This window comes from Amblyomma mixtum, chromosome 10 (genome assembly GCF_055824585.1).
Source record: "Amblyomma mixtum isolate Tamu chromosome 10, ASM5582458v1, whole genome shotgun sequence".
NCBI lineage: Eukaryota > Metazoa > Arthropoda > Arachnida > Ixodida > Ixodidae > Amblyomma > Amblyomma mixtum.
The window spans coordinates 20500928-20520927 of record NC_143021.1 but is presented as its reverse complement, the minus strand read 5'-3'; the positions used below and the strand labels follow the sequence as shown (position 1 = coordinate 20520927).

At 47.8% G+C, this 20000-nt stretch overlaps 1 protein-coding gene across 1 annotated transcript in view; it reads left to right on the top strand.

The window, feature by feature from the left end:
• LOC149325306 (uncharacterized) overlaps positions 1-20000 on the top strand; it is a 32168-nt gene that overhangs the window by 9543 nt on the left and 2625 nt on the right. The window contains exons 4-9 of the mRNA XM_089563978.1: positions 4146-4257; positions 6819-6964; positions 7904-8042; positions 12831-12972; positions 16886-16991; positions 18144-18245. Of these exons, the coding sequence (XP_089420104.1) occupies positions 4146-4257; positions 6819-6964; positions 7904-8042; positions 12831-12972; positions 16886-16991; positions 18144-18245 (747 nt within the window). The remainder of the gene's footprint in view (positions 1-4145; positions 4258-6818; positions 6965-7903; positions 8043-12830; positions 12973-16885; positions 16992-18143; positions 18246-20000) is intronic.

The following is a 20000-nucleotide window of genomic DNA, read 5'->3' as shown; positions in this document are numbered from 1 at the left end:
GTTCTCTCACCCACTCCACCCGATTTCGATCTCTCAACGTTACACCTATCAAAATTCTTTCCATAGCTCGCTGCGTTGCCCTTAACTTACTAAGCTGAACCCACTTTGTTAGCCTCCACGTTTCTGACCCAACTGTCTCACACTTTATGCATGCTCAAGCGCTGGAATGTATCCAGTGGTTCCCCAGAAATTCAGCAGCTTCAGTGCGGGAAATTACCTTGGGGGCCCTCTTGAAAAAAATTCCTTGCTTTGTGTCTACCAGTGGCTGAAACACCCCAAGCTTCTAACACACGATAGCAGCTCCTGACTGGCTTGTCCCCATTTCTCTAGCAATTTCAGTAGTTGGATGTACAGGTAACTAAGGTGCTCGTGAAATCATGGGCCATTGTGATGCACGAACAACTTTGAAAACTTAGCTCCTGAGAGGCTGATGTGAACTGTGTGACTTCTATTTCACTGCTAGTTAATCAAGGGACTGAGTGCGAGGAGTAGCAGTCACAACACTCTTGTGTCTAGTGTTTCCCTCTGCAGGTGGCATGAAGAAGTAGTAAAAAGAACTGTGCACAATGCCTGTGTTGCCATGTAAGTGCACATCAAAGAACCCCATCTGGCCTGTTCGTAATTTACCCACAGCGCCATGTGCATCTATGGGACATTATACCCCATGTACTGTACCTTACTGTCCCATTGCATACCATGTTATGCCATGCCATGCCCTGCAATGCCCCTATTATGCATACCGTATTTACTCGCATAATAATCGCACTTTTTTTCCCAAAAATTGACGCAAATTTAGGGGTGTGATCATTACGCGAGGTAAATTTTTTACAAAAAATTTTTGAGCACCGAAAACGCAAACAAGTCGCAAGCAGACAGCCCTTATCACACGGGCGCTCTACCCGCAGTCACGCTGCTAAATGCGGTTATCGCGAACCGATCTCGGCGATCTCGGCTTACATCGTTAACCGAGAAGGTAGAGTGCGAAAAGAGCAAGAGCTGGTCCACTTCAAGAACGTACTTTCTTTGCACAAAATCATGTTCCAAGAGCAACGCATCAAAATAGGCAGTGTGTATAGTGCTGCACGACGGCGCTTTTATGCGGCCTTCGATCTCGTCCGATAGCGCGGCAACAGCGTACAACAGCAACGTCCCACGGCGCTCAAGCTACGCATTTTACCGCCGTTACGCCGAAAAATGTCCGGTCCCTGCCGCATCGTTGATGTACTTAGGTGACACGTTCGCAACGCTCGGAGCACTGGATTGCGCGCGCTTACCGCAATGGTGCCGGCGCTCTTACTCCCTAGTCGTCGAGGCCTAACTTGTTTCGTATCGAAGCCACAGTGGACGGCGCTTTTGAATTGACCAATGCTATATTGAATGTTCTACTTATGGCACTGCCTTACTGACAACCTCATTGTTTCATATTGAAAGAAATATATACGATTGATTTCAGCAACGCCTTCGCAGCGCAGCTGGCCAAGCAGATCGGGTCACTCGCGCTGCAACGGCGGCAGCTGCTATGTGGCTGCGAATGTAAAACTATCTTGTATCGCAGTTATTACTCCTACCAGCAACTCGGTACAGGCCCGCGATCCTCAAGGAGGATTCATTTGTGACGTTCCCGTATCCCAGGGCTTATTATTTACGAGAGCAATAAAGTTTAGCCGGATCATCACGTCACTTCGTTCGTTGCACCGCAACCCAGAATGGTGGCGAGACTTGCAACAGCGGCGAACCGTGATTCAAGATAACCGCAGTTAAGTTTGGTATCCGCGGTTAAGCATAACTGCATTTAGACTGCCCGTGTGACCGCAGGTCAACCAACAGGCGGCTGCCGCTGCAATGCTGACAGAGCAAGATTGTAATCTGCACGTGCCATCTGTCAGACAGATAGTAAGTACGATCATCGATCATCGTCGGCTAGACTCGACATCGTTGACAAATTGCCGCGGCAAGTTTGGGGTGCGATCATTACGCGGGGAATAAAAAAAAATGAATTTTGCCAACAAAATTCTGGGGTGCGATCATTATGCGAGTGCGATCATTATGCAAGTAAATACGGTAATTCACCATGTAATTGTATAGCAGGACAGATATTGCACACAGAAATGACAAAAGTGTCCTTTATGTGCGTCTTCATATCCCTGTAGTGATGATGCAAAATGTTCAGCGCCTACTATGAAGTCTCCAATGCTGTGTTGTGCCACTTTTGAGACCAAGGGTCTAGGTTTAATACTAGCCATGGTGAATGCATTTTGGTAGAGGTAGAATGGAAGAGACACCTGTGTGGTAATGCCTAACTCCAGATGGTTGAAATTATTTAAAAGCCCTTTATAAAGCAAAGTGTTCCTCACATTGCACAGTGTTGCTCTGGGACATGAAAATGCATTATTCAGTCAATAATTTGGCTTCACCTGTGCTCTTTACATGTACTGTGACAAGTGACTTGTGAATTTTTTTATGCCCTTGAATGTTTAGGGGACCTACGACTGAAAAATGCGGGCCATGAGATACGATAGAATATGAGATAGTACATGAGATATGGAGGAATATACCTCCTCAAGTATAATATCAGGCACGGTATTACTAGTTAAGGGAGTATTGCTAATTTTTATTGCCTAATATGAAGGACAGTATTACTACTTTAGTGAGTATTGCTAATTTTTATTGCTTAATTTCAAGCACGTTATTACTACTCAAGTGAGTATTGCTAATTTTTATTGAGCACAGAATGCATGTAAAAACGAGATTAAATGATGTGTAGTTTAACCACCGGGTCTAACAGGTGATTTAAATGTGCACTAAAGAGGAATCTGAACTTGTCTTCAGCACGTTCCGAGCATTCTTAGAAACTTCGAATTATTGTCCTGTGCAGCCGATTTCCCTAATTTAAATTGGATTAACATCCAGCTGCCGCCTTTTTTTTAAATTCCACCGCAGACGGTAGGAGGTGTCAACTGACGCGTGGAGTGCCTTTCAGGCAGTCGCATGGCGGCTTCGCTTTTGCTTTTATTTTGTTATTTAGGTTTCTTTGAATTGATAGATTCAGTCAGAGGCTACATAGCTGCAAATTAGGCCCACAGAAATAAAAGTATGCGTGGACTGTTTGCTTTTGCCGATCGCTATGTTTCACTCACCAATGACAGAGCAGCAAGCTGCCACGGGACTGGTTGAAAGGTTGGCTGACTCCTCTTACCGTCTGCGGCGAGCTCAAAAAAAGGCGGGAGCCGGGGCGTTTAATCTGATTTAAATTCGGGAAATCGGCCACACAGGACAATAAGTCGAAGTTTCTAAGAATGCTGGGAATGTGTAGATCGAGTTCCTGCGGTAAAAAGACGAGTTCAGATTCCTCTTTAGTGCACCTTGTGGGGTTTAAATGGGGAGATAAATCCGTTCTCCCCGTTTAACCGCGGCTGACACAGTTCAAAACCGCGCAGACCCCACCCCGTGGTCGCGAGCTCTACCGAGCGCACGGCGACCACGGCGGGCCTTGCTCTGCGGGAACAAAGGAACGACACACTGGCTGACACAAACAAGGCATTTATTGCTATAGCAACAATAACGCCAGCTAGCAACAAAATACGCTGAGGAATCGAGGATGTCCGACTCACCAGCATGGTTAAGAGCAAACGTTCGCCCACGCTAGGGCAGAGGGAAAACTCCAAGGCCAGACGGGACGGGCTTGGCGGGAGCAAGTTTCGACCAAGAGGCGCCCGTCGATGAAGAGCGAAGCCACGAGCGAAACGTCCGCTCGCTTTCCCGGTCCCAGGGAGAAGAGGGCCGTGGCTCCCCCGCGTGCGAGCAGAAAACGCGCCATCCGTGGCGCTGGCGTCGCTGCGACGCGAGCGCCCTCCCCTGTTAGTTAAAGGAACCCAACTGAGAAGAGTGCCTCGCAGGGAAGCTAACGCAGGGGACGAAGGCGTCCCCACAACCTTTAACAGGTCTGATAAGTACAGCTCTTCACCACCAGTTGAATAGCTGAATGTGATTACAGCACCTGCCGTGTCTTCACTGTTCTGTTGCTGGCTGCCTGTTCCTCTTTGATGTGACAGGGATGGTGGCTGTAGCCTTTGTAGAAGAACCGGTCGAGGTTGATGAACAGGTTGGTGTGACCCCCCCCCCCCCCCCCCCCCCCCTCTGTGCAGGTCGGCTGCTGCAGCTGGTCAAGCAGGGCCAGCTGTGCCTGGACGGGGTGCGGCTGCTGGTGCTGGACGAGGCTGACCAGCTTCTGGGGGAGGGCTTCCAGGAGGGGATCAGGTGCGCTGGCCCCTGCTGTCTCATTGCAGCATGAGCCGTGTGGACCACGCTTAGTAGCTGGGCTCGATGGCTTCACTGTTGGTTACAGAACAGCAGAGGAAAAACTGGAGGGGGCCACTTGAGCTCCGCCTTAACCCTTTCAGACGCTTTGTACACAATTGCGTACGCGACAAACTTGCAGCTTTTTCTGAGAAACTGGACCACTTGGCAGAGATTTCATTATTTCAGTCAAATTGAGCACCCTTCTTGTCGCAAATAAGTTGCTTTTTTGTACCATGTAGCGAATGCAGTAAGTAATATTTCACATAAGAGTGAGCTACGTAGCACTTTGTCCACCGTTTTTATGCAGACAGATTTTGCTGTGAGTGAAAACATCGATTGTTTTTGCTCAGTTTCGAGCGTAATGTGCACCTTTGAAACACAGTCATTCCACAATTCCCAGGGTGCTTACCTCACACATTTCAATGCTACCATTTCTAACAACTCTGACACTTTGTACGGAATTCTCCACATTGTTGTAAAAACTGACCTGCTGGTCTTCCACATTCGAAAACTAACAAATTCCCTTTCTTGAGGCCTGAATGTACTACTTAGGTGAAAAAATAATTGAGTTCAGTCAAAACAAGAAATGGCACCCAAAAGGCTTAAGGGTATGATGCGATAGCATTTCTGGGTTAATGGCATCACATGTGGATTTAATCATTCTTTACTTTTCATTCATAGATCCCCAAGAGTCATTGTACCACTCCTGGTGCAATGGTGCAGCGCTTTAGCTATGCGCCAGTGCACTGTAATGGCAGGTGCTGGTACCAGTGGTGCTTGCGCGACCCGGGTTGCCATGACCGGTCATTAATTTAACTGCCATCCGGCACGCTGGGCAGGCTGCTCACAAGCTGGTGGGCTAGTTGTCATGACATCATAAGGTCATGGACTTACCTGGCCCACCTAGGTTGCTTCTCTGGGGATTTTTCCCTCGCAACGCCGCCGCCACCACCTGAATTTTCTGCAGTACAAGAGTGTTAATGCTGTGGTGTTACTGTACACATATATATTCCGCCCTACCATTTTAAAACCTCACTTTGTCTGTTGAGTTTTTTTCTTTGTTATTTTTATTCATGGTTCCCTGGTATAGCTACCCACCCCCAGTCCATTACATCAGCTACTGTTCTGTGCTGCTTCTTGTATGCCTTCACATAAGATTTGCATCAACAATGCACGTGGATGGGTTAGTGGTCGCAAGTTTTCGCACTCAGAAAACATGCCATGTCTCAAGGCTTATTCAGATAAGTATATCTTAGTGAGAGCCAAATGTTGGGGGAATAAACAACTACTTGGGACACTTAACTCTGCTTTATGTGCTGTGAATGCGATAGCATTGTGCACTACTGCTGTTTCTGTTGGTGCATTTGTGGTTTGTGCATTTGTGTAACTTAGTTCGCGTTGGTCACGAAACCGCACACTATTCAGAGCTCTGTGGGTTAATGCCCATACATGCGGAATTGGTCATTCTCTACTTAACATTCACAGAATGTGGAGACTCCTCATACCACTGTCAGTGCAGTGGCAGAGCAGTTAAGCATTGCGCCACTGCACTGGCAGTTGACTGTTTCAAGCAGAGCCACTGGCTGGGCTTGTGAGACCGAGGTCGCTGTTCCCGAGGAATGCGAAAAAGGAATCTCTCTCTCACAAGCCTCATTTCTGCACAGATAGTCTGTCTTGTAAAAAGGCCTGCTGTTGTCCTAGTAATTTTCTTCTGGATTTTCACTTTCTGCCGAGTCATTCTTAATCTGGCGTCTCCCTCCTCTCCATTGCAAAGAAGGGGGTGGTTGGCTGGTGGCAGGTGATGAGAGGGAAATCTCCCAAAATACTGCCTACCATGGTTGGCAGGTAGAGGTTTCACACAGACACCGATGGCGACGATGGCTCAACCAGCCAGCATCACCCAGCCAACCGATGTTTTGGGCACTGATTGGCGTGTGTCGCTGGTGTTCTAGCGTTCTAGACTTGTTGTTCACTCGAAGACAAATACTTAGACATTTCGAATACCAAACCAATTGAATCGAATATGAAATGCTTTACTGTTCAGCCGGGTATTCAAAAATAGTGAATATTCACATAGGCCTACTTCTGTGCCTTCTTCTCAAGAGACGTAGTCTAAAATCTGTTCCAAAGCCACATCATGGATGGCTGCACTTTCTTGGTAAATAAAAGGGGGGTACTGCGCAGAAAAAGACGGAGACAAGAAGGTAGCACAACAAGCGCAGAAGGGTAAAGATGAAAGAGAAGATCAAACAGAAGGGTAAAGATTGTGTAAGGGACCCTTCGATCAGACTTTATCATAATGAAGACAGGTTTTTGGTTTGTGCATGTGTGTGATGTGACAGTTTGAAGTTATAAAAGGAGTGTTGGTATTTCAAATAAAGTTAGTCGCGAGTGTGCGCTTGTTGTGTTACCTTCTTGTCCGCGTCTTTTTGTGTGCAGTAGCCCCTTTTATTTACCATGATTGACTGACTAGCCCAACAACGCACGCTCTTAACTGTGCTTTCGTTTCCCTCTTGCAGGGAACTGTGGGGGCGGCTGCCAGAGAGGCTCCAGGTGGTGGCAACCAGCGCCACCTACCCACCCAAAGTGGCGCACACCCTGGAGAAAGAGCTGCTGCACGAGCCCGTCATCGTGCGTCTCGGGGACGGCACACCTGCTCTGCTGGGTGAGTGCAACTCTGTCCACAGGTAGTGAGAGGCAGATGGAGGATGATGGGGAACGTGGAATTCACAGGCCTGGTGCAGATGGGGTTCTTGTCCTGTTTTGCCCCGCTTGAATTCCGCGATGACCAACCAACTAGACCACGCCAAGGTTTTAGCTGTTCTGCAGACACTCAGATAAAAACGGCACTTTCTGCTTCCTGTTCTGACTAGGCGTGTGGTCTTTTGGTTTGAAGTGAATTGCAAGTAAATAGTAATTTTGTTCGAATAATTTCGAAGTGAATATTTAGCATACTTCAGGCATACCAAAATGGCTGAACGACGCATTAGACATTTTCGAAATCATGTATTTTTCAAACACACAAGACTATTACGTGAAAAAAAGAGGGACTGCATTGAATCTGTATCAACTTTCTACAAAAATGGCCATCAGAATTTGGGAGAGCTGGTCTGCGTGCGATGGCAGCGTATCTGGGGGGTGTGAGACCCATATGTGGAGCCTGTGGAGAGTGTAAGACGGCATTACTGGAAGGTGGTTACCGCGGAAACCATCCAGAATGTGGTTACCCTTGGAGTGGGAGGGTTACCAGGGAAAAAGGAGGGCATGGCAAGAGTGTAGGATTGCATAACTGGAGAGCAGTTACCATGAAAGGAGGAAGTAGAATATGGCAAGAATGGAGGAATGCAGCACGGTCTATCTGCAGCAGCTGCTGTGAGACGCGCTGTCTGAGGAGGGGGTCATCGCTGCCGTTGCATTCCTAGAGCCACAGACTGGAGTGGAGAGCTAGTCGACGAGTGAGTGTGTGTAGAAAACTAGAATGAGCCCCCTAGAACCACACAGGTATGCAGTCGCTGTCTGCTTTGGGGGACCCAAGAACGCTTCCCGTGGGCTCCTCAAAGCCTGCTTTGTGAGCCTCTTCTTGTCGTCTCAACCTGCTGTGCAGGGGTGTCCCAGTTCTACTGTGTGGCCGAGGGGACAACAGAGGAGTCGGCCTGGTTCCCGCGCAAGCTGCGTGCCCTCGAGTCCATCCTGCGACGCCTGCCCTTCTCCCAGTGCCTGGTGTTCCTCAACTCGCAGGCCAGGTGGGTGAGGCAGTGTCTTCCGCGCATGCCTCGACCACCTCTGATTGGTGCTCGTTCAGGTGGTCGCGAAATGTGCTCAGATGAGCCAGGTCGTGGCACGCACGGTTGGAATCACGTGGTGTGTAAGCAGAAGCTTTTTATGACACCCAGACCACAAGGCGTGAAGCAGGCAGTGAAAGGAGGCAGAGAGAAAGAGTGGCCATAGGGGAGGGTTCCTGGTTAATTTCAAGCACCTTGACCTATATATGCAGGAAGTTCAGAAATTTGAAAAGTAATTTTTGTGAATAAAATGTTTGTTTTAACTTCACATTTCGGAATGATTCTTTTATTGGCGGAAATGTTTTTCTCAACACCGACTTTATAGTTGTCCTTCAATGTTGGATACTATAGTAGGATACAGCTTATAGAAACAGCAGGTGGTAGCACTGGGCCATGGTCCATGGCGGCCTGTATTACTTCGCTGGCCAATCGCAGCAGTAAACGAAATCAGCTTTTTAATGTTTGAATATGTCAAACATTCCACGTATCAAAATTCTGGCGCTCGGAATTTTTTTCTTGTGATAAGCTTCTTGTTTAGATAACAAGAAGCGTTTAAGCAGCGGACTACTTTTTCGTCGTGGAGGGATTCTGTGCGCAGAGGCTGAATGTGGGCGGAGCTTCACTGCAGACTGAAGTTGTATCCGACTATAGGGAAATTTGTGACCTGCTATGTGTGGTAAAGCTTTAAACATTTGACTTTAAAAACATTTGACTTTAAAATCACGTTTCTCATCATGCGTGGTGGTCTCCTTATGACAGTGTGTAAAAATTATTTACTTCTCTTGCAGAGTGGGAGTGTAGTCGATGGGGTTGAATTTCGAAAATGGCATCCAGAGAAGACTGGCGTATCTTTCTGAACGTACGCAGCACACAAAACTGAACGCGCAAAACCCAGCTTGTGCGCAGGAAAAGTTCAGACTGTCTTGAACCTACACTAGTGGGTGCCTGCTTTTACGCAATAAACATTTAAAGTTACTGTGCAAAAAAGCGGTGTTCTGCATTTAGGACGAAAAGCGTGTGTAGGAGGCATACCATATACCGTAAAAACCCGCGCATAATACGAGGTTTTTTTCCCATAATTAGCGTTCTAAATTTCCACCTCGTACTATTTGCGGATCCGAACAAAAATTTTCGAAGTTGCTCGAAGTTTTGGTTTCGTTTTTGCGGCGTGGCTATGGCTTGGCTTTGCTATTGGCGCGTGGCTACGGCTTGGCTTCGTTACTCTCGACAAACGGCGTCACGACATCGTTTCTTTGTTGATCCGTTGGGTGCGCCGGGGGGTCGTGGTGTGCCGTGCGCCTGTTGACAACGCACGTGCTCGCATGTAAGGCAAGCTTCGTGAAGTGGATATTGTTTTAGGGAGCACGATGTCACGGTCTCGAAAACAGTACTCGGCTACTTTCAAGCGATTTTGGCTGCGGAGAACATCGGCAACGGTGCGGCCGGGAGGCAGTTTGGTGTCGTCGAAGGAAGCATTCGTGGATGGCCACAACAGAAAGAAGCCCTTTTCGCGTGCAGCGGAACGCGACGAAGCTTTCGCGGCTGCTTGATGGTTGTGTAAACAAACCGTTCAAGGACGCAGTCAAGCGGTGCTATGCAGAGTGGATGCGCTCAGGTGAGCCTGCAGTGACGCCAACCGGGCGGCCGAAGCGGGCTTAAGAAGTGCGGCATCTCGAACGCCCTCGATGGCACGAAAGATGAGTACATTTGGGATGATTTGTCGGACAAAGAAATGTCCGAAGAAAGCGCTACTGAAGAAGAAAGTAATTGAAGTGAAGTGCGGGATGCGATTTGAATAAATGTCTTCTATGAGCTTGCGTCACTCGTATTATACACGGGTGAAACTTTTTTCCCATTTCGCGTCTCTAAAACTTAGCCTCATATTATATTCGGGTTCGTATTATACGCGGGTCTTTACGGTAAACGCGTGTAAGAGCCGCAGTTTTTTTTCCAGATTCGAGGGCCAATTTTCGAGGTGCGGCCCATACACGCAGCATATGAATTTTTTATTTTTTTTAATTAAAAAGACACCAATCAGGGAATGAGCGGCATTTATTCTACGTTCAGTCGTCACTCACAGAGTCTTCTGACTCTGAAGTGACAGCATGTTTGCTGTCAACGCATAGCCGTTGTTCTGCACTTCCATCACATAGCAGAGCAGCTCTTCCTGTTCAAAAAACTTGCAAGGCTTCCCTCAGAAAGCACACTTTTTGCAGCATCCTTTTGGTTGCACCATCGTTGGACACACTTTTTGGCCATGTCAAATTTCTTGTCTGCCGCATGCTTACCATGTTCAAGAGCAAACTCCCAGCCATCTAGCTGTTAAGGTGCTTGCCTGTCGTGCTATTTTTAAAATAGCAATGCTCGGCGGCAGCACACAAAAGCCTCAACTTCGATGAACTAACACGCTACCACAGATTCCTTGCCTTTGGCAGCCACAAAATCTGGAGCTGGTGATGCTGATGCTGATATGGATAGCGGGAGCTCATGGTGGAGGAAAAAGTTGACGATGATGATGACCCGTGGCCTCAGGCGCCATCCGTGGGCGGCGCCCAGTTCCGTGGACGCATGCATTTTGGAGCCTATCCATACGTGGGTCATGGAAAGTTTGGGTGTGGCTCTTACACGGATGTTTTATTTTTTTTTTTAATAATTCCTTCAGGAAAACACGGTGCGGCCCCATACATGGGTGCGGCTCTTACATGCATATATGGGCATACAGTCAAGCCCACTTATAACAATACTGGTTATAACAATATATCAGATATAACAATGGTCAGTCATGGCACCATCAGCTTTGCTATGTGTTCTATGGCAAAATAAACTGCTTATAGCAATGCTGTCAAGGCACATTATTGGTTATAACAATTAAATCTGGTAATTGAGCGTCAACCGTTATAGAAAAAAAAATAAGGGAATGCTAAAACCACACCAGCAAAACCATGCTTACAACACAAAAGCGTGCACGTGTGGGGCTGACCAATGGACTAAGCTGGCGCAGCAACGCCACAAAAGCAAAAGAGGCAGGCGTCATCGCGTCACGAGAGCTGCTGCATTGCTGCATTGGCTACGCGCGCCATGCGTACCCCCAATCAGTCAGTGCAATGCGCGTGCATGCAGCCAGCGGGTTTTTCTCTTGTCAGCTGTCACCGCACCCTTGGTTCTGCATGCTTCTTGAATTTCCCGTAAGAATCACTTCCGGAAAGCCGGCTTGATTCCTGTGACGCGGAGGTGCGCGAAACTCCCGGTGGCGCAGTGATGGCGGTGCTTTGGTCATCGGTGAACGGTGAACATTGTTCCGGTTCCCTGAATTTCGATTTAACGAGCTTTTACAGGCATTAGAACAATCAAATCCCTCTGGGTATTTACTGTCAATAAATGCTCTGAAGTTTGTCACCTTTCTTTTTTTCGGCTCAACCCTGTTATAACAATTATTGGCTATAACAATGGTATTTCCATGGCACTTGAATATTGTTATAAGTGGGCTTGACTGTATATGGGTATCTTTGTGTTTTTTCACACTGTTTTTACAATGGATATATGGGTTACTAAGCACTGACATAGCAGAGCATGCAAGTGTTTTCTTTATTTTGCTTCGGTCGAAATGCAGCACTGCCAAAGCCACGATTCGATTCTGAGGCTTTGTGGCATGCATCTCCCGGCTGTAGAAGCATAGGATTGGGCTAGTTGATGGCATGTGACCTCAATCAAAACCATGCTCAGCTCGATTTCACCGCTGTGGCACATCGTATCACGTGCACCAGTTGAGTCTGTGCTGTAAAGGTAAGGCCAAGTGTAGCACATCCCAGTGTCACTCTTAGCAGTGCAAACAGGCCCTGGATCAACAGTGAACACCGCCTCATGGTGTGTCTGCCCAAGTGCACCAAGTAGACCACGTGGTGTATTACATGGAGATTTTGTTAACTGAAAATCTCAGTAAATACTTTTGTATCTCATTCAGCAGTTACAGATTTCAAAATTAGGTGCTTTGGATCATACTTTTCCCAGATAATGCGTTTCTTAGCATATATGTATATATTTTTTTCAGAAACCTCCACGGGTTTTAGTGTACCAGAGGTACACAAAGAGGGTTAGCTGTACTGTAGAATCTCGATCATGCAAATCTCACGAGGTCATGAGAAATATTCGTATCATGTAAAATGAACAAAATTCTTACGGAGAGTTTGTGTAGGTCTATTTTCGGTTGACGGGGCTTATTTACAGCCGCACGCCACTGCTGACTCATGATGGTGGCGCAGTGCTGGTCGCATGCCGCCGCTCGCGACACGCACCATGCGACTGACAATTGCGTTATCGGCGATGTACGGGCAACAAGGACTTGGTGCTCGAAGGTGTGGTCGCGGCTTGTGGGTTCGTATCATCTGCAGTGGGGCAGGGGGTTTGCTCATAACACCGGAATTTCGTCACATCACAAATAATGCTCTCTGGCCAGAGCGGTTTGAGAATTTGTGTCAACCGGGATAGCATCATCGAGATTCTACTGTACTATGCGCCAGTCATCTGTGATTTTGAGATTGCCTCCAAATTTCTTAAGCCACCTGCGAAGGCACTTGCTTACTCAGTGTTTTCTAAAAGATGGATTCCAGAGCGTGAAAGGCTGAGATGAGAGAACATAAGCAGTAGTAGAGAAGCACTGTGCTATGTTTTGTCTCCCTCTGTGCGACAGTGGTTTTGGTGTTTGACCGACACAGTTGTTGCTTGACCTGGTGTGGCCCCTCCCACGTGCAGGGCCCAGTCCCTGGCGGAGCGCCTGACGCATGCGGGCTTTCCCGCACAGCTCCTGAGTGGGGCACAGGGCCAGGAGGAGCGACTCAGGGCCCTGGTGCGGCTCAAGGCCTTCCGGTGCCGCATCCTCGTCTCCACCGATCTGGTATGGACACTGGCGTGTGTGGGAGAGGCGCAACTGGAAAGCTTGTGCGCACAATGAAACTCTAGTCAGAGTGGTGATGAATAATAGGTGCGCGAGGAGGGATTTTACAGCACTTACCTAGCTAAGAATGCTAGACAAAGACAGCCCAGTTTTAATGGGACAGTGAGGAGAGCACTATCAATATTTTTTTTATAGCAAAATCCGAGAGTTCGGCATTTCATGGCTTTGTTGCCACTTGGCCGGCAGCGAAAGATGCATTTATTTCTAAGAAATTTGGATTCGAAGTTGAAATAGTTTTTCCCGCCGCTCTGATTCAAACTTGGGATTCTCCTATGGCGACACAGGACTAAGTGACGTGAAACATGACGTGCAGATGACGTAACACAGACTACGTGATTTCTGGTGTCCAGCGTCCAGCATTGCGGCCTAGCAGCAGCCGAAGAGAAAGCTACCGCCGCCCGCACGTTGAAGGCATCTATCGGCTATTGCAGCCGTCGCTACAGTCGTTTCGTTTACATTTGCACTGCCATTTTGCCAGCGTTACGATGGATTTCGTTCTCGAAGCCGTCAACGAAGTTCTTGCAAATAGACACCTTTAGCATACCGTGTACCTTGTTACCGCTAGCGGAATACCGGGAGCCTGCCTACCGCCGGAAAACAGGCGCTGATTGGTCCCGATGCTTCAGGAGCGCGCATAGCTGCCGGGCACATGGCGCCATCTGGCGACGTCAAGGACATTTGCGCATGCATTGGCTGCGCCTCAAGGATTTGTGGCTTCTCGGGTCCTAGAGTTGCTAGAACCATTGGTTCTAGCAACACTGTCTTGTCCTATGACGTCATCACGCTTGTACTTGCGAGTTTGGCCTGTGGCGGCGATACCTGTATTTTGGTTCTTGCTCTTTTCTACGTTACAAGAGCTTTGTTGTCAGTATGAGGGGCGTTTTTGTAATCGGGAGCTGGTATTCTGTCTATACAAGCCAATTTCAATTTCTCCTCAGTGTCCCTTTAACCGTTCAGTCACCAACCCCAAGTTGTACTCGTTTTGGGAGATTGCAGCAGTATCACCTGAGACGACTTGTACTCGTCCGGCCCTGCACTGTGCCGCTCCCTCTGCCAAAGATGAGTTATGGTTGGCAGTTGTGTTGGTTGTAGTTTTCAACACTAGAGGGTGGTAGTTGTCAATGTTTTGCATGTTTTGTGCCTAGAGCGCGTTTCAAGCCTGACAGCAGTAATTTGTGGCAAAAATCACAAACAATTTGCCAATTTTGGAAGGTTTTTCTGGAATTAATTTGGCGGTTGAAACGTTAAGTGCTAAATTGAGTTGGGTGTTGTTCAGTGCCGAACTTGAGCGGGCAGTTTACTGTTAAAGAATTGTACAGAAGTGTTAGCTTATTCTTGTAGATCCTGCCCTATTGGTCATAATAAAGAGGTTAGAACTTGGAGTTGCGGTGTTAGCGGCGGCATGGCTGCCATGCTGGCGACAGCTACCTGCAATCTCCTCCGAGATTTGTCCCTGGCTATTGCTTGTAGCTGCTGATCTCAAAGGCTTTTGTAGCTTGATGTGTTAGCTCTGGTTTTTGGGTGATTGATGATGCGACCAGCGACAAGCTATGGCGAATCAGACATGTCGCAGTGTCTCCAGCATTCCTAATCCGAAACCATGCAGTCATACACGCAGCTGTGATGTTCGCAAAACATGCACAAAACGAACGAACTAGAGCTTTTGCAGATGTTTGCTGCACATATTCCTCTCGGTTTTCCAGTACCCTTTGTGTCACATTCCATGCAGTTAGCTGCAGCCGTGGACCCATGCGGTGTGTCACATGGTGTAGTGATTTATAAATGTCGCCTATCTGCTGTAATTAAGACATCAGAGCGGTCCAAGTGAACATTGAAACCATGTGTGAAGTCGATGCTGGTGTGTGTTATGGAAACAGGACATCGCCAAAAGCATGCTCGTTGGTTTCGCAGTTTGCGACTCAGAGTAGGAAGGCTGGAAAATGAGGTAACGTACACGCTGCCGTCCTGGCGACTCGTGCTTTTCGACCTGAACAGTTGCACAACTTCTGCGACTCGCGAGTGTGAATTTGCATCGTTTTTGTCGAAATGCAACACGTCGCGGGACAGCTTTGCTCAATTTTCCAGCCTTGTGCCCATGCTCACAGATGGCTGCAGACTCTGGAGCAGCCCCACGCTATGCAACTTTTGACATGCTGAATGCCACCTGCTTGCTTCTTCACTTTCGAAGGCAAAGAAGAGGCCTTGTTATAAGTGCAGGCTTTCAGGCTTTAGAAACGAGGATGTTGGCCGGTACCTTCTGGGAAAAAAACAAAAAAAAACAGAAGGTTTAGTTTGGTTTATTGGGGTTTAACGTCCCAAAGCAACTAAGGCTATGAGGGACGCCGTAGTGAAGGGCTCCTCCGGAGATTTCGACCACCTGGGGTTCTTTAATGTTCACTGACATCGCACAGTGCACGGGCCTCTAGAATTTCACCTCCATCGAAATTCGACCACTGCGGCCGGGATTGAACTCAAGTCTTTCGGGTCAGCAGCCGAGCGCTGTAACCACTGAGCCACCGCGGCGGAGTAAAAACAGAAGGTGATGATGGAATATTTTAGAGTAATAAAATATGGTAATCTCACTACCCGGCTGCTTCCAGATCGCAGTGAACTGCATTCTGTTCACTTTTGTCAGTTAAAACTTCGGTTAGTTCAAACTGCATTGGCATCTCTTTGGAGTTTGAATTAATGACCTTTTACTGTTCTTAAAGCTGCACTGAAAAGGATTCTGAGCTTGTCTTTTTACCACGGGAACTCAATCTACATGCTCCAAACATCTCCAAGCATTCTTAGAAGCTTAGAATTATTGTCCTGTGCGGCCAATTTCCGTATGAAATCGGATTTAGTCGTTCCAGCTCCCGCCTTTTTTTTTTAACTCTCCTCTGAGAATAGAAGGAGTCAACCAACGCGTGGAGTGCATTTCAGCTATTTGCATGGCAGTTTGCCACTCTGCCATCGGCGGAGTGATACGTAAAGCAGAGTACTCGTGTATTTTTATTTCTGTGGGCCTAATTTGCGGCTATGTTGTCTGCGACTGAAACTATCTACTTACGGAAACCTAAAAAACAAAATAAAAGCAAAAGTGACTGGCTGAAAGGCACTCCATGCGTCAGTTGACTCCTACTCGGAGGCGATTTGAAAAAGAAAAAGGCAAGAGCTGGGGCGGTTAATCCAATTTATTAGGGAAATCGGCTGCAGAGGACAATAATGTGAAGTTTTTAAGGTTACACAGGCCCAGCTTCCACCTGTGTGTGCATTTGTTAACTGGGTAGAAATAGTGCAAGACGATAACTCTGTATCCACCGCCACTTTTGTCATTGATAGTTTACTTTTTTTTTCTTCTTGAAGAATTAGCTTTTAGCTTTTCTTAGTGCATTCCTTCATTTCGCGCTGTGCACAGCACAGAGCTTGCAGCACGCCAAGATGCTGCACGCTGATAACACCATGGCATGTTTTATCTTTTGATGGGAGCTCCGGCCACGGTGGCTCGCTTGACAAACTTCAGTTGTAGTCAGTTGTAGTAATCAGTTGTAATAATGAGATTTTCTGGTTTTCTCAGTATCGTTATAAGAGGATTGCACCGTATACCTTCTCAACAACAGCTGACACCAAGTGGGACAGAGAACATGGAAGTCTCAGCCAATGTGGTGGGCTTGGCTTGGCTTTCTTAGTGATGTTGAGTGGAAGCTTCCAACACATACACAAAGCAGTGGAGGCATTGGAACAACTGTGGCTGTCAGATTCTGTGTGCAGGGCTCTCTTAAGAAATGGGTCCCAGTAAACGGCTTCTCCTACTTAAGTGCTGTGGTCATGCCTGTCTGTGAATGACGTAACGTTCTCGTTATCATTCCAGGCAGCCCGTGGCATCGATGCTGAGCGGGTTAACTTGGTGGTCCACTTTGACATCGCTCGGGACCTAGAGACGCACCTCCACCGTTCAGGGCGAGCCGGCCGATATGGTGAGCAAGCATGATGCCTTTGGGGGGGGGAACCAGCTGCCATCGCGAACATGCTGACATCGTTGCTCACTCAATACTAGAGTGTTATAGCATGATAGGGGACATGAGGGAAATTACGTTAGCTTGCCGCATGCAACTTGTCCGTTCAGTTTTTAACACAGCATTCTGAAAACGTTAAATCCAGTCTACTGTACATTGAGGCAGAAGGTCCTTTTAAAATTGTTGCCATTGCCCCTAATTTGCCAGAATATTATATATTGGGTTATTTTACAGGCACTTGTAAACATTCATTCATTCTTTCTTTCTTTCTTTTTATTTCAAAGTACACATGTAATTACATGAAGACACTCAAGGATCCTTAGCCAGAGGCTAGTCGTGGATCCCAAAATGAATACAAATAAGTCTACTGACGATTCAGGAGAAAAAAAAAACAAAAAACAACACACTAGTGGAGCACTTACTTCTACGATTCTTTATATGCCGCTGATTTTAATGTGAAAGTTGCTGACAGATTTCTCGAATGCTGAAATTTTGGACACAATTCATACTTGTGCGGCACCAAGCCACGCATCCTGCATAGTATTCGAAATGTTCGATTATTCGCACAACCCTAGGAGTGTGTAATCTAGAAGCTGTGGTTCAACTCAAATTCTACACAGCATCACTGCTTGCAATACCTTTTGTCTCGTTTACAACTGCTGTGCAGATTTCGAGACTCCACTTTGACGCCATGGGGCCTCTCTGGGGGAATGTCGGATGAGTAGTAGTAGTAGTAAGTGGTTTTAATTATACATAATAAATAGATGGAAAAAGATTGTTGCTAGCCTCGGTATCTGCCATCGCTGCTGGAAGCACCACAGCTGGGGCAGCGGAAATAAAGGATAGCGGGCAGTGTGTAGAGTAGAGCTGAAATGAAAGAGGTGAGGGGATAGTAGAAAGGATCGGATGATTGCATTCAAAACGAAATTATGGCTGCACTGTGTGTTTATGTGGATGTCTCTGTATCCGCCGTTGCATTTATAACCCGTTGTGTGCACAGGGCTGGTGACAATTTGGGCTGTCAATTATAATGGCATTCGGAGAGAGGTGTTCAGGGGCCTCCAAGCACAAAATGCATGAGTGAGATCCGGGTCCCTCTATGTTGCCATGCAGGCACTGCGGGCCAGGCGGTCACGCTGGTGACGGGACGCACCGAACTGGGCCAGCTGCGGGAACTCTGCTCACCCCTGGGCCTGGACATAAAGCCACTGCCAGGTGAGAGGCAGTCCTGGGGTGTCGGGTCCTCTTCAAGTCATTCTCGTCAGACTCCTGTTGTGTCTCTCCCCAGTTCCTTGCGAGCGAGCATAGTAGGTTCTGCTGAATGAGAATGCCGTTTCGCATCTCTGAACATACTCGAGTCATTGATGTCAACCCCCCCCCCCCCCCCCCCCCCCAACATCGCATTTGACGTCCAGCTGACATCTGCTGGCCACCCTGCTTTGGATGTTTTGGGCTCGTGGTGGGCTTCTCGTTTTTGACCGGAAAGTATTCCCTGGATGTTCACCAGACCATTCAGTGAAAGGCCTGTTGCATTCTCGAGTGCTGCGTTTTCTTGGCTGCTACATTCTTCTGGTCGCATCCCAGAATGACTCTTATAGGGTTCCATGCATTAGAAGCCCTGCTGTCACATCGTAACTTTGGGCACATTCCCGCATGATACTTTGTGAACTGGCAGCGCAGGCCAGGAGTGACTAGTGGCAACAGCCATGTTTACTTTTAAAGCAGCGTGACTTGGCCTGGCTCGTCCTGGCATGTCTAGTGCCGCTATGCCGCTATGGGCGGGCTACACCATCATCATCAGCAGCAGTGCTTGCACTCTTTTTTTTTTTGTTACCCATCCTTGTTCCTCTGCGTGGCTAGTGTTAGTGCGACTGACTTCATGTTTGCACATATCATCACATCGCTTCACTTAAGAATCATTTTGCATGTCTTTACCTGCTGTGCACACGCCATGCAAGACGAAACGAATGAATGCCTCGTGTGCCATTGTCGTCGTGCTATAGCGTAATGGCATCAAGAAAGCGCAAAGCACTTTCGCAAGCACATACACGGTCTGTGATGTTGAGTGCATTCCGGAAACTGGATAGGCAGCGCACCCACCCTACCAGCCTGGTAGGTGGCAGTTAATGGTTGATCACGAGAGTTTGCACAGCCAGTGAAAGCTGCGGTCTATACCTGCAGTGCCGCGTGTCTGCCACAACGTTATCAGTGCTAACGCATGCAGCCCACATCTCTCTCTCTCTCACCACCCCACGTACCTGTAAGCGCGGTTCAGGTGTCCACTGACCCAGGGAGCCAGTTATGTGCACTTTCTTTCATTAAAACTACAGATAATGTTTACTACACTCGAATCGGAGCGAAAGCACGGATCTGTGTTACGTAGAAGACAGTGAGCAGGCAGTGCTGCAGGACGGAGCAGATGGAAGCTGATGAAGACAACGCTCTCCAATGCACAGCGTGAGAGAGTGGTGCAGTTTAGCACAAGGAGTGTTGGCTGCGGCAATAGCCTAGTGGTCTCACTGAGTGGGCCTTAAAGGTGGTCTGTTCGAAAGGTGGGTTCGACTCCCAGTCATGGATATTGATTCAATCTCTTTTTCTCTTTTCATGGTTTGACCTCAAACTCAGCTGAAGGTCGAAACTAGGCACCGGTAGATTGAAGCACGAGGTCCCGCAGTGAAGCTTTCGTTTCGAAACTGTTTTGCAAAGTGTTGCGGTGATGCAGACAGCGCAGCAGAATCTGCAACCATAGGTGACGGATCCACTGTGGACTGCGAAGAACTCGGCACAGCCATGGAAGCGGTTGGCGCTAACGGGCTCGCATAAAACAATTGTTTCTGCGGATGATGCCGTTGCCACCTCCCAGGTGTTGACCATTAAGCTGATCTCGGCCGTGTGTGTCGATGCGCACAGTAATGGCAACAAAGAGGAGGAGGGTGAGCCGCTGCCGGTACCAACCTTTACTTCGGCTGT